Source organism: Myxine glutinosa, unplaced genomic scaffold (genome assembly GCF_964187855.1).
Source record: "Myxine glutinosa unplaced genomic scaffold, kmMyxGlut1.1 SCAFFOLD_923, whole genome shotgun sequence".
Lineage (NCBI taxonomy): Eukaryota > Metazoa > Chordata > Myxini > Myxiniformes > Myxinidae > Myxine > Myxine glutinosa.
The window spans coordinates 915-14,660 of record NW_027617018.1 but is presented as its reverse complement, the minus strand read 5'-3'; the positions used below and the strand labels follow the sequence as shown (position 1 = coordinate 14,660).

At 44.0% G+C, this 13,746-nt stretch overlaps 1 protein-coding gene across 1 annotated transcript in view; it reads right to left on the bottom strand.

Annotated features, from left to right (window-relative positions):
• The window catches only part of LOC144889118 (cell adhesion molecule 3-like), a 60,625-nt gene extending 47,689 nt beyond the window's left edge, over window positions 1–12,936 (bottom strand). Inside the window, exons 1-4 of the mRNA XM_078769018.1 lie at window positions 12,583–12,936; window positions 2,534–2,683; window positions 522–677; window positions 146–283 (exon numbers count right to left, since the gene is read on the bottom strand). Coding sequence (XP_078625144.1) covers window positions 146–283; window positions 522–677; window positions 2,534–2,683; window positions 12,583–12,634 — 496 coding nt within the window. The 5' untranslated portion in view covers window positions 12,635–12,936. The remainder of the gene's footprint in view (window positions 1–145; window positions 284–521; window positions 678–2,533; window positions 2,684–12,582) is intronic.
• Window positions 12,937–13,746: the final 810 nt, after the last annotated feature.

The window sequence follows — 13,746 nt, the reverse complement described above, 5'->3', positions numbered from 1 at the left end:
ACACCTGTCACGCAGCACCAATGTAAAACCAAAGTTTACAATAACACTACCTCACATTTTGCCAATTTCTCATTATACCCGAGGATTCTACCAATTTTATACATAAACAAAGCGATAAAATACAGTGAGAAGCAAGATCACTTACTAGGAAGGCGCCGACCTTCTTTATGCCAAAAGACGTCTGCGGGTGGGCTCCCAATGGAGGTGGTGCATGACAGGTTAAACCAAATGTTCTCCATGACTTCATGCTCTGGTCCGGAAATCCCAATCGGCTTTGGCAATACTATTTGAAAGGCAGAAATAGGAAGAAGGTGAGTAGGGTTGTGGTGGAGTGGAAAAGTAAGACACAGTAGCAAGATGGAGGAAGATAAAAACAAAAAGTTGGAGAAGTAGAGAGAATGGGGAGAAAGGAAGATACCAGATATAAAAATTTAAAAGGAGAGCTTTTCGTCCTTATTGGATCTTTCCATAATCGACATATCCCTATTCCAGCAGCTCATGCAACCAAAGACACGTCTTACTCCAAAGAACAAGTGGCACGGAGCGATTGAGTGGAGGAGATTGTCCATAGTCAGTACAGGTGTAGTTCCCATAATCCTTGTATTGCAGGTCTTTAAGCAGAATGATGGATACATTCAATTCCCATAATTCCATCTGGAAACGTGGATCCTGCAAGGCTGGGATGGGTGAGAGTGGGAAGGGATTAACAGGGTTATATTTTGGTGTTGGGCGATAGGTTGACCATCAACAAAGTTTAGCTTTCACCAAAATGCACCAGTTTCTCCTTTGCACTCGATTGTCCTGTCTGTGTTTCACAGTCGAAGTTGAGGTAGCTGTAGCTCGTCTGCGATAACAGCATTGTTGAAAAGTATTTTAAAAATCATTGGAATCTCTCACGATGAAGCTGAGTCTATGGGCCTATCACTTCTTCTTCTTCTTCTCACTTGTGGTCTTCTTATCACACTTCTGGTCTCTGTCTCCTTCAGCCTCATTTCTAGTGTTGCACCTTCTGCCACATCCGTGCTTTGTCCCCCTCCTGCAAATGCATCTACAGGATGCACACAGTCCACCAGCAGCTCCTTCCTAGTGACCCTGCCTAAACCCAGAATAGTCAGGGCCCTTAGGGATATTTTGGGGCCGTTTGGTTCAAATTCTTCCAAAAGCACCAAATTTGACCCAGATGTTGCCCATGCCATACTCTTTCGATTTTTGACGGGCGCCAAGACGGGCGCCCCCCCCCCCCCCGGGGGCGCCATATTGGCGAAACACTAAATGGCCGCCACCCGGATTAGAGGAAAATCAGTTAAATAACCAAAAGGGTCGGAATCATGTGTGATACCACTTTTCAGGGGTTTTCGAGGTCGAGGAATCCAATTATGATGTTATTTTGATGATTTGAGGTCAAGGTCAACCCTCAGGTCATCTTAAAGGTCATTTTTGAGTCAAACATGTCGGTTTTTGAGTTGTTTGTCAAGATTTACGTGAGGTTCACCATTTTATGTTTCTGGGTTGGGTAATCGAACTCTGACCTTATTTTTGACAATTAGAGGAAATATTTACATGTCTATTTCCTAATTTTCAGGCATATGCAGTTCATCAGTCTAATTACAAAGGTACGGATTTTCATGTTTTATGAACTGTATGCCATATCCTTGTGTTTAATTTTTGTGTGATCATGATCTGGGTTCATGTATACATGATTGTATACATGTCATAAATATGACGTCATAGGTCATGTGACCTGGCGGCCACATTGGATTTTATGAAAACCTTAAAAATGGATCCCTGCCTTCATTTTTCGATCGATTCATTTTGAACTTTGACCACTTATAGTACGCCATGTGATTGGATGCATATCCTAATTACGACGTCATAGGTCAGGTGACATGGCGGGATGGACCGGTATGGTCCCCGGATCATACCGCCCTTGGCGCCCGTCAAAAATCGAAAGAGTATGGCATGGGCAACATCTGTGCCAAATTTGATGCTTTTGGAAGAATTTGAACCAAAATATCCCTCAGGGCCCTGACTAGAACCACTGCTCAACTCCATTCATTTATTCCTCTTTTTTCCTGCTGATTTGGAACCACCTTCCACACACTCTTCAATCTTATTCTTCCCTCCAGGTCTTCAAGACAGCTGTTATTACCATCTCAAGTCATCCCCCATCCAAAACCATGATCCTTTCTCCACCCGTTAAACAACGTCCTCCCCTCCAAAAACTATGCTTACGTATCCATTTTGTTCATCCATGCTTTCTCCCCTACCACTTATCGTTACCTGCATCCCCTGGTTGTCCATCTTCTTTGACTTTCTCCCTCTGTGCTGCTGTTGGCATTTCCCCTTTCTCCTGCTGTTCCCGTTGCTATTTTGTGTCCTGATCCGTTTTGTGTCCCAGCTCTTCCACGAGCCTTGACTTTGTATTAAAATATATATATATAGAAACTCAATGGTTTGACATTTCCCCCTGAGTTTTTTTTTGGAAAAGACAGGGAATGTTTTGGTTTTATAGGCCATATATTCTCTCCCTCACCTTTATCCTTGCCAAAGAAGAGCATGTTGCCTTTTGGATCACGCCATTCCAAAGAACCAACTTGTGCATCAGCTCCATCCTTCCAACACTCCAACCTTCCTTCTCCCCCAAGCACGGCACCAGCTCCTTTCACGTGCAACGTACTGACCCCTAAGGAAATGCGCGCAAGCACGTACGCACACATGGTTTGAGGATTTGTTTTACAATGTGCTATTGATCATAAAAACATGGTCGATCAAACGCACAATGCAGCTTAACACAACATATGGCTGCAGACATGCCAGAAGAGAATGAAGGGATTTTTTTGTTCTTAAACAATCAAATAAAAATGAAACCATTGCAAGTTGCTATTGTCATGGCATGTCAGTGAAGGTGGTTGGTGAGAATAAAATGGCCTCGGATATTTCACTCTGATAGACCGATTGACGCGGTTCAAAAAATAATAAAAAATAAGCAAAAATGTAGCATGTCTGGGCGAGCAAGATATTTACGTGTTGAACTCATTACAAGCCAAACACAACTACCCTGTAACCCGATACCATTACTGCACAGCCCAGAAGCATGGTGTCACCCACACACAAGGATGAGCGTTGAGGACCCGAGGATGAGAGTTGACCCCGGACAGGTTTACAATTTTGTTAAGGGAGCTCCCGAAGCATCCCTCAGAAAGGACAGGTATTTGGCCAAGTCACCGGCACACATTGGCCGACTCGTTTACAAAAAAACCTGAAGCTTTTAAACATCCACAACTGAGTGTCTCTGTAATTGTAATATATCCAGGTTTAGTCGCACTGCTATTTTTAGGCCTTGCAGCAAACATTCCAGAGATGTGTCACATGTTTAACCAGACTCGGTGGTGTAATGGTTAGAGCATCCCTCCTTACTCTGGGACGTCGGTAGTTTGAATCCAACCCCGGCCAAGTCATACCAGAGACTTGAAAAATGGTACGTGCTGCTTCCATGCTCGACGCTCAGCATTTAAAAGGATAAGAGCACGGACAAAAACCCACAAATTGGCAACGAGGCCTGCATCTGCGTCGAAGATCCTAGTAAGGGAACTCAATTGTATACATACACAGTAAGGTAGGCCTCTCTATCCCGCAGATCGTTTTAAAACAGCAACCATTCACAAATGCACCTTTCCTTGCCGTCAATATCATTCCCAAATGTTGACAATACAGTGAATGGAAAAGTTACTTTTTTATATATAATCTCAACGTGGTACAGTAATCATTTTTCCCGTTCACATGTGGAAAATAGACAATCGATGACATTTCAAGCAACATGCATCTATTAGTAAGTGGCTCGAGTAAAATAAATAAATAAATAAACTTTCAAAATCAACACCGGCCATCCTAATAGGCCGGAATCAACTGCACACTGTACTAACACTGTACTCGCACTTGCTCCGAATGAGAAATGTCGGTGGATATCACACCCGATATCCACCGACATTTGGAGCAAAGTGTCGGTGACAGTGACGCTCAATTCGAAATCAAACTCGCACTTACAAATTAATGAGCCTGTATATTTCCTTACAGTCCCAGCACCGTTGGTAATGCAGCGTATTTTCATGGAATATCAGAAAAATGAATGCCGGGAAATTTAACCATGAATACCATGCTGAAGAACAATGTGTCATTTCCCCCAAAATAATATCATTCGAGTATGGAAGGAAAATTTAAAGGAAATAAAATTCTTGTAATAAATTTTGTTTTTTACTCATTTATGGAAAATATTACATAAATATTACGTATATGGAAAATATTACAACATGCACCTGAGGCACCGCAAATCATGGTATCTCATCCAACGAGAAAAAAAATTCTACCTATTTCCATGATAAGCCACTGGAAGGGGCTCATTGTCTCGAATTTCTTTGTCTCGCCATTAGGCATGACCTCTCCAGGGCCGACGACATAGCAAAGCTGGATTTCCAAAGTCAGCTGCAGACTGGGCATTCTCCAATGATCAAAGTCATTCCTTGAAAATCAGAAATATTCAAAGCCTACAAGACCTTTGTCTGACACCTCTGTCTCATGGATTCTGTGGAATCTAAAGCCCTCAAAAGTATTTGCATCTCTGGCGATGAAGCCAAAGCTCAAGGCCTGTTGCTCTCACATTGCAGGCGGGTCGATGGCCTCTTTTACTTTTTGTTAACCACTTCTCTCCCGGTCTAGCTCCCTCTGCTCTCAGCCCTCCGAACCACCACAACAACTCCAGGATGCATGTGTTCTTCCAGTAATCCCCTCCTGGATAAACTTCCAAAATTTAGGCTGACTCACTGCTCACCTCCACCTCATTCATTCCTGTTTTTCCCCCACCTGTGGAACGAACTTCCTTAGTCTGTTCAATCTCATTTTTCCCTCCAAGGCTTCAAGATAACTGTTGAGCACAATCCACCATCCCTACCCACAATCTTTTGGACCCTCATTAACCCTACCCAAGCATACCTCTTTCCAAGTTTACATATACATTTTTCTAATTTTTTATAACTTTAAAGTTTGGGCCTGTATTCATCTTGTTCAACCCGCGTCCGCCTTCCATTGATCATTCTCCCTCATGTTCGTTTTCGTCCAAGGTTACCTCCATTTTGTCAATTTACCCTGCTGATGGTGTGTCAATTTACCCCCCCTCTCCCTTTTCTTTTCATTATTTAATTGAATGGTCCTAGTCCATTCCGTGTTCGAGGTCCTCCATGAGCATCGAATCTGTACGTAAAAATTAAAAGGAGAAACAAAACAAGAAGAAGAATGTGACTCAGGAGAATATTCTGTGGGTGGTAATAGATATGGAGGTAAGCAGATAGCACAGTGCCAGGTAGACGCAGGTAAAGCAAACAGGTTTTAGGTTGTATTCATAGAGGGATAAATTACAAATCAAAACAGGTAGTATTAAAACTGTATAGGAATTTAGTGCGGCCTCATCTGGAATATTGTGTACAGTTTTGGTCACCTCATCTTCCACTTTCTTCAAATCCCTCCCAACTCCTCCTTTCTATTTTCTCCTTCCATCTCCCAAGCTCCACCACCTCATTTTAGTTTTCCTCTAAGTAATGCCCTTCTCGTATTCCCAACTTATTTCTCAATCTTTACGCTCTACGCCTCCCAACAATTTTGCATACCTAATATATAGATACGTACCCTGGGGGCAAAGCACCAGCTGTCTCATTTGCTTTTTGCATCCACTTAAACAAATAATTCAAAGCGTCCTTTTGAACAGGCCAGATGGCTTGAGATCCATGGTCAAATTTCAAGCCTATATTTGGTTCATGTGTGGGATCAACCACTGACTCAGCAAGACCTTTTCTGTTTGTGTTGACAAAACCAGAAGACTAATGCAGCATGCCTCAAACATGAAAACGATCTTGCTGGAAGAAAATCAGTTTACTAAACTTCAGTTCTAGATGGTGAGGCACAGTTATCAATTTCACGTTAAGCCTGGTTGGGATATGCTTACTGTCCTTTGATATCCTAAACCGTCTCCGCCCAAATGGAATGCGATGGTACATGTGTACAGAACTTGCAAAATACCTAACACCAACCGCAGACTTGGACGCATCATGAATGTAACACAAATACAAACTGATCAGTACAAAACTGAGGCAAAGCTTGCCAGTTGTTAAAATGTGTGCACGCACGCACGCACACACACACACACACACACACACACACACACACACACACACACACACACACACACACACACACGTGAAGTATGCACTCTCACCTCTAAGCTGTCCAGCCTGAGTTTGAATCTTGCCCCAGCTACAAACGTTCATCCTTGTTCATTTCACATGCGAGGCAAGGAATCAATGCGTGCTCCATCCATCGGAATGACAGTAAACCAGAGGGCTGGTATGTGATGGACGTTAAAGCTCCCACCTTGTTTACCTAATGCAAGAACTTCATTAACCTGTAAGCCAGTGATAGATTTTCCGGCTGCCTGGATATTCAGCCTGGGTCCCGTTAATTAGACCCTTTCAGCACAGAACCTCTCCGAGCAGTGGGCCCACAACCACGGCTGCGGATCTACATCAGCAGATCCACAATCTCACCTATGTCCAGACAATCAGTCACTCAACCCAACAATGCAACCTCACTACTCAAACCTTCTACCTTTCTTGCTGGAGGGATTATCATATATTTATAGTGCTCAAACATTATATTTTTAAGAGCCCGGAGTTGGCTTAGCGGATAGGGTGCCGGCTTGGGATCCTAGGATCCTGGGTTCAAATCCCGGTCGATCGTTGAATTACCTATTCATTCGCCAGGGGGGTTGACTCAGCCTGTCTGTTCATCCTTCCGAGGTCGGCAAATTGAGTACCAGCTTGCTGGGATGAATGTGCCAGTGTGTGTCCCAGCTTAGAATAGGTACACCGTATCCCTGCATGTCGTAAGAGGCGACTAAAGGGTTGGCGTCAGGAATGGCATCCGGCCATAAAAACATTGCCTTAAAAGGGAACCATGATGATTGTCATGGGGCCCGCAAGGCTAACCCCTGCTCTATCAGGGAAAATGGCCTTAAAAAGGGATTTTTTAAAAAACATTATATTTTAAAACAATACATTAAATAATGCACACCTTTATGAGCATTTTCCTTAAAGCTGTTATTCAATTACAGAAACTGTCAAAAACATTTTTAAATGTATTTATTTGAATGTTTCATTAATAGTTTTTTTTTTTTACCGTTTTTCTTGTATGAAATAAGTTCCGTTTGGTGTCGTTTCATGACCTTAAAGAAGAGTTGTTTTCATCTGCTCACTTCAGCTCCTTGTGTTATCATACATCTGACCAGCTGTTTTCATCTATTTATAAGGTCTGTGCTGTGGGTAGTTGGTCTCACTGTTCCGATTATTTCACCTGCACTATTATGCAGGACTGTTTCCATCAAAGAAAGGCTTTCATACAATATTGAGTGGTAAAGCCTCTCGGTTATCAAATTGGTGTGAAATTTATTATTATTGATATACATTTGTTATTCTAATAAATGAAAAAAAATAGATGGTATTCATCAAATACTTACCCTGCACATTCAACTTGGTGCGAGCCAACTCTTCTGTTTTTGAAGGGTATTTTTCTTTGATCCAATATGGCTGCCAGACCACGTGAGCAATGACATCATAAATTTATATTCTCCAATGTAATTGTTGTGTAGATCATGCTCACGAAACTTCAGACCAATCAGACTAAGCGTTGTCCCTGTCGAATTATGACGTCTTTGTTAACAACACTTATTTTCCATGCGGAGTTCTTTGCAATGAGACATGTTTCAATTATTTTCATGGAGCGGTTTTGGAGATATAGAGGTGCAATGTTTTTCGGTTTTTCCAAGATGGCGCCTGTACCACATGACCTATGACATCATAATTATTAAAAATTATGCAGGCGGAGATGCTCCCATGGTGAAAACTTTGGGTAAATTTGACCAACAATTGCAGAGAAAACAAAAATTCATACTGATCGGATCAAGCGTTGTACTTGTCGAATTATGACGTCATAATTAAGGTACCGATGACATAATCATTAACATATCTTATTCCCCATGGGGAGTACTTGACAATGAGCTTTGTTTCAATTTTTGTCATTGAGCGGTGTCGGAGAAATAGAGGTGTAACGTTTTTCCAAGTTGGCGTCCATAGCACGTGACCTATGACATCATAATTATGAATAAAAAATTTTCTACAAGCAGAGGCGCTCCCATGGTAAAATGTTGTGTCAATCAGACCAATGGTTGCCGATAAAGTGAATTTTTTAAAATGCAGAGACACGCCACACATACATACGTACATACACAGTACACACCCGAATGCCTAACCCTGTTTTCACTTCGCGAGCGCAGGGTAACAATGAGCCTGAAGTGTGAGTCTAGTTTTCATTTTTTAATTCTAGCTCTTTTGTATATATGTCATCGTGAAGTTGATCAAATATAAACCGATCATTATTCGCAAGCAAATATATTACTACGTAAAAGGAAAAGCATCCGTCCATCCATGTATGTATGTATGCATGTATGCATGTATGTATGTTCGTCACGCTTTATTCCAAAGGGTCCCTGCCGTCTTATAAGAATAAAAATGGTATCATTTGAAAGCTGATAATTGTTTTATTTACTTGGAAAGCCGATAATCGATTTAATTGGAACAAAAATTTGTGTCCATTTAAGCATAATGGTGCCTGCTTTTTTATATTTTTACGCTCCTTATTCCGGGATTGAAGAAGAAGAAGCGGGAACATGAGCTTAATGAGGTGGTGCTAACAGTATCGTTTATTATTCTACGACAGCAGTAACCCTTTATAAGGATATGAGGAGCACACAAAAAAACTATACATAGTAATCTTTGTCGAAGCAATAGAAAAATATATAAAAGTACACGGAAGGAGCACACAAGCAACAACAACATCCACGACAACAACAATTACACATTACGTATAAAACAATTACATGTAAAAGTTCATTTTTTGCAAGTGTTGTTTCATTATACATTATCACCGACACTCAAAGATAGACATGCGATGTTTGTGAAGTACAACATGCTGTCTTTTGATTTAACCCATCAGCGAAGCAACAGGTAGGCACGTCTAGTGTTTGATAAACCCAAAAAATGGATTCAACCTTTGTAAAAAATAGAAGTCAAGACATTCTCAGGTTAGAGACGTTTCTGTAGAGATATTGCAGGTGTCTCTACATCAATTGGTTTCCAAGTTTACTTCAAACAGATAAACCGATATTAGAGTATAGATGAGCAGTCCTGCGGCCATCAGATGTCCATTGGTGAGTGATAGGGAAGGTTGCGGCACATCGTGGGTGATGTACTGGGCGGAGGCAATAAAGGCAGGTTTGCCGAGCGGAAGCATGGTTAAGTTAGAATCGGCTTGGCGAGAGCTGGTGTCACCTTTGTTCATGCCACAACCCAGAGCCATGTCTCACCTATTCCAGAGCCACCCACCACGCATGCGGAAGCTACCAAGCCTCCTCTCGTAACAAGCCCAGAAGCATGTTCCCTGCCAAAGCGGCCTGGACATGACCTTGACCATCCTGCGGTGTCCCGCCAGACACCGCACGGTATGTCTGTCATGTGATTCTCTCTGTCTTTCTACTGTGAAATGATTTGGCCAGATAAGGACTTGGATAATTAAGGATAATTCATCCAGTTTGTTCGTTGGTTCATGGACACATATGATTGGTAATGGGCTAAGGGGTTTTTATTATTGATATTACTTCTTTGTATTTCCTCCCCAATGTGCCATCACTGTAATGAAACATACCTGGTTTTTGGGTGAATTTGAACTGTTGTGATCATTCTTCGCAATTTGGGAAAGTCCATTGAGGACCTGTTGCTTCTCCTTCATTGAGAGGGAGTGAGGGGGGTGGGGGGAGAAGTGGATTGGTAACAGTAATTAACACCGTGCACCCAGACTATGCCGCTCGTCTCTCGACTCGCTCGGCCGTTAATTAGAGATGAGGCGTGTGGTACCAATTAGCGGTGCCACAAGGTGTTTCATGCATGTGTGCAAGCTCCTGAAGCTAAGTTGCCTCCGTCAACAAAGGTGGATGGAGGTTATGTTTTCACCCCTGTTTGTCTGCCTGTCTGTCTGTCCGTTTGTCCTTTTGTGAACAAGATATATCAAAAAGTTGTGGGCAGATTCAGACGAAATTTGGCAGAGATGTAGCGTGTGTGACAAGGATGAAATTTTGGTGAAGATTTTGGTGAAGATCCGGATTCAGATCCGGCTAGTAGAATTTTTAAGTGATTCTTCACCATTGGGAGATAGGGCCAAAAACGATACATAGCAGGATATCTCAAAAAGTTGCGGACGGAATTGGACGAAACTTGGTAGACCCGTTGGGTGTCTGACAAGAACAAAAATAGATTCGATTTTGCTGAATATCTGATTATGGATTCAGATATAATTATTTAATTTTTTCAGTGATTCTTCACCATTGGGAGATCGGGCTAAATCCAACATATAGCAGGATATCTCAAAAAGTTATGGATGGATTTGGACGAAACTTGTTGGACACGTTGTGTGTGTGACAAGGAATAGTCGATTCAAATTTGGTGAAGATCTGCATCCGGCTAGTATAATTCTTTTTTAATGATTCTTCAATATTGAGTGATATGGCCAAAAATGATATATAGCAGGATATCTCAAAAAGTTGTGGACGGATTTGGCCGAAACTTGGTGGACAGGTTGTGTGTGTGAAAAGGAATAATCGTTTCGATGTTGGTAAAGATCTGAATATGGATTTGGCTACAAGAATTATTTAATTTTTAAGTGATTCTTCACCATGGAGAGATCGGGTGAAAGCGATACATAACATGATATTTAAAAAAGTTATGGACGATTTATGAATAAACTTGGTGGATGAGTTGGTTAGGTGACAGGAACAAGCTGATTAGATTTTGGTTCAGGTCCGAATCCAGATCCGGCCTATCCGTGGGATACAAAACTTAAACTGTTCACCAGGCGGAGGTATGCTCTCTACTGAGAACCATTCTAGTTAGGATTGGGTTGACATGCTTCCTTGGGGCATTGTGGAAAGCCTGGAGTACTAAAAGTAAACGACGCCGTTTGGGTGAGTTTCATCGCCCCAGAAAGCCTTATAGAAAAGGATGGAGCCACAAGGTAAATTGGGGAGTAAAATGGTTACCACACGAGCCCGGCAGAATGGAAGGGGGGCAGGTGTGAGGTTAATTTGCACGGTGCCCCCATGAATATTGGAGGGGAACCATGGCATGCAAGGAAGAGCTCCATGGGGACCCCGTGGTGGTTGGATGGCTGATTGCCAGGCGTGCATGGAGGACAGTGCAGAGTGCATGGCCGAAGTGGGTGTGGCAATTGCTGCTCGATCTCAATCAGGGATCCAGTGTGGATCCCGCCTGAGCCCCTCGGCTCGTTCCTTGGGCCTGGAGTGATCCCGGCATAAAAAGCTCTGCGCTCATATGGGAAAACCAAACAGGGTAACCTATTCTCTCGATTTTGCACATGGCTGCGGGTGGCTTCATTTGCTGTGGCTGCAGCTGTGCCACAAATGCAGTACCGCCTATAGGTGAGTGCAGGGATATACAGTTTGTTCAGGGTGACAGAGATAGCTCGCCTACTCTTCGAAATGCCACCATGGGATCTCTAACGTCAACCAACTAATGCCAACAGCAGATTGGACACGAGTTTAACATCCATCCGTGGGATGGCACACACATTGATGATTCACCCCACCTGTGAAACACCAGGATGACAGTTTAGAGCTGGGTCGGGGTTTGAACCTAGGCTAGACGGCTTAGAGACGTGTGTGCATACCCGTAGCCAGGATATACTCCAAGTCCAGGGTGACTTGTGGACTCTTGAATAACAAGCACCATATACAATCACAATTATTTAGTTCTGTTCATTAAATATAAACAAATGTTTTCAAAATTTACATAAATTTTTTATAGACTCGGGTTTAATATATGACTGCCAAATTAGAATAAAAAATAATAAGCAAATTTTTTATTTTTTTATTTTTACAATATAACTCCCTTCTGTTTGGTAAATGGCATCACAAAAGGGTTTTACAGACCATTCAAAAAATAAATAAATAAATAAAAAGAACAATAAAAAAACAATACCGTAATATATGAAACAACCCAGCTAAAAGGAATCAAAACCCCGGCGTTGGACTTCAGTTTTACCGATTTTATATTTAATTGACACCTTTTGAAAATAAAGACAGGTTTGTCGGCAGGTAGAGGTGTGAACTCTCAAACATAAGGTACAATATAACTAAATTAAATGCCATTGTCAGTCTTCCTGGGTACGCGCACCTGGATCGATTAACGACGAATACCGGTATGTCACAAAAGAGTGAGGACAAAGGTTTTACACCACCAGCGGTTATTACCAATACACCGCCTCATCTGTTCGCCGCGCGTGCCCTCGCCCCACACCAGACATACAATTCTAATCGCACATCCTCAATTACCGGTACTGCACCGATCGCCGAGGCCCCCGATCGCATCCAGCGCACTCAGAATTCTCACCCTCCCCGGCACCCCATGGTCTCACCTCCAAGAGAACAGAGAGAGATATACAAAGCGATGAGCAAGACCTTCCACATCACCGCGACCGGATCGCACAGTCCGAAGCCACAACCTCCCGCGGATTGGAACCAACCACCAGTTCTCTCCCGTTTGGGTTCGGGGACGGAGGCACCACGCGAAGAGCGACCTCGACAGAACGAGCACGAACCCAGTACGAGGGGCGTGACCGAGTGTATGTAAATGACCGGAAGTGGGCGCGACCACTTTGGCACCTGTGGGTGTCTGAACTGTTTGTGGTTCCGTATTGGTTTTCTCAAAACTAAAGGTGGACAAGAACCACGTGCTGTGGAAGGTCGTGTTCTTATTGGTGTAACATCTCCTCAGTGACCGGGACATAACCACGGTGTGTGTCTGTGTGGGGGGAGGTAGCGTGTACGTGGTGTGTGTGTCATTTGTGTGGCGCACACCTCCTCCTCCCACAGTCAGTGCCAGCAGGGATTCGATCTCTTCAGGGGTGACGATTCCAGGCAGACCTTACATGGACGGGTGGCCATTTGGTTTCGGGTGTCGTGCGGGAAAGAGAGATTGGAGGGAGGTAGTGAAGGGAGTGGAGGGAGGTTAGTGGAGGGAGGGAGTGGAGAGATTGGAGGGAGTGGAGGGAGGTTAGTGGAGGGAGTGGAGAGATTGGAGGGAGTGGAGGAAGGTAGTGGAGAGAGGAAGGTAGTGGAGGGAGGGAGGGGAGAGAGAGTGTGTGGGGAGAGAGTGGAGGGGAGAGAGTGGAGGGGAGAGAGTGGGGGGGAGAGAGTGGGGGGGGAGAGAGTGGGGGGGGAGAGAGTGGGGGGGAGAGAGTGGGGGGGGGGAAATGGGGGGGGGGGGAGAGTGGGGGGGGAGAGTGGGGGGGGGGAGAGTGGGGGGGGGAGAGTGGGGGGGGGAGAGAGTGTAGGGGAGAGAGAGTAGGGGAGAGAGAGTGGGGGGGAGAGAGAGTGGGGGGGAGAGAGTGTAGGGGAGAGAGAGTGGGGGGGGGAGAGAGAGTGGGGGGGAGAGAGAGTGGGGGGGAGAGAGTGGGGGGGAGAGAGTGGGGGGGGGAGAGAGTTGGGGGGGAGTGGGGGGGGGAGAGTGGGGGGGGGAGAGGGGGGGGAGAGAGTGGGGGGGGGAGATAGTGGGGGGGGGAGAGAGTGGGGGGGGGAGA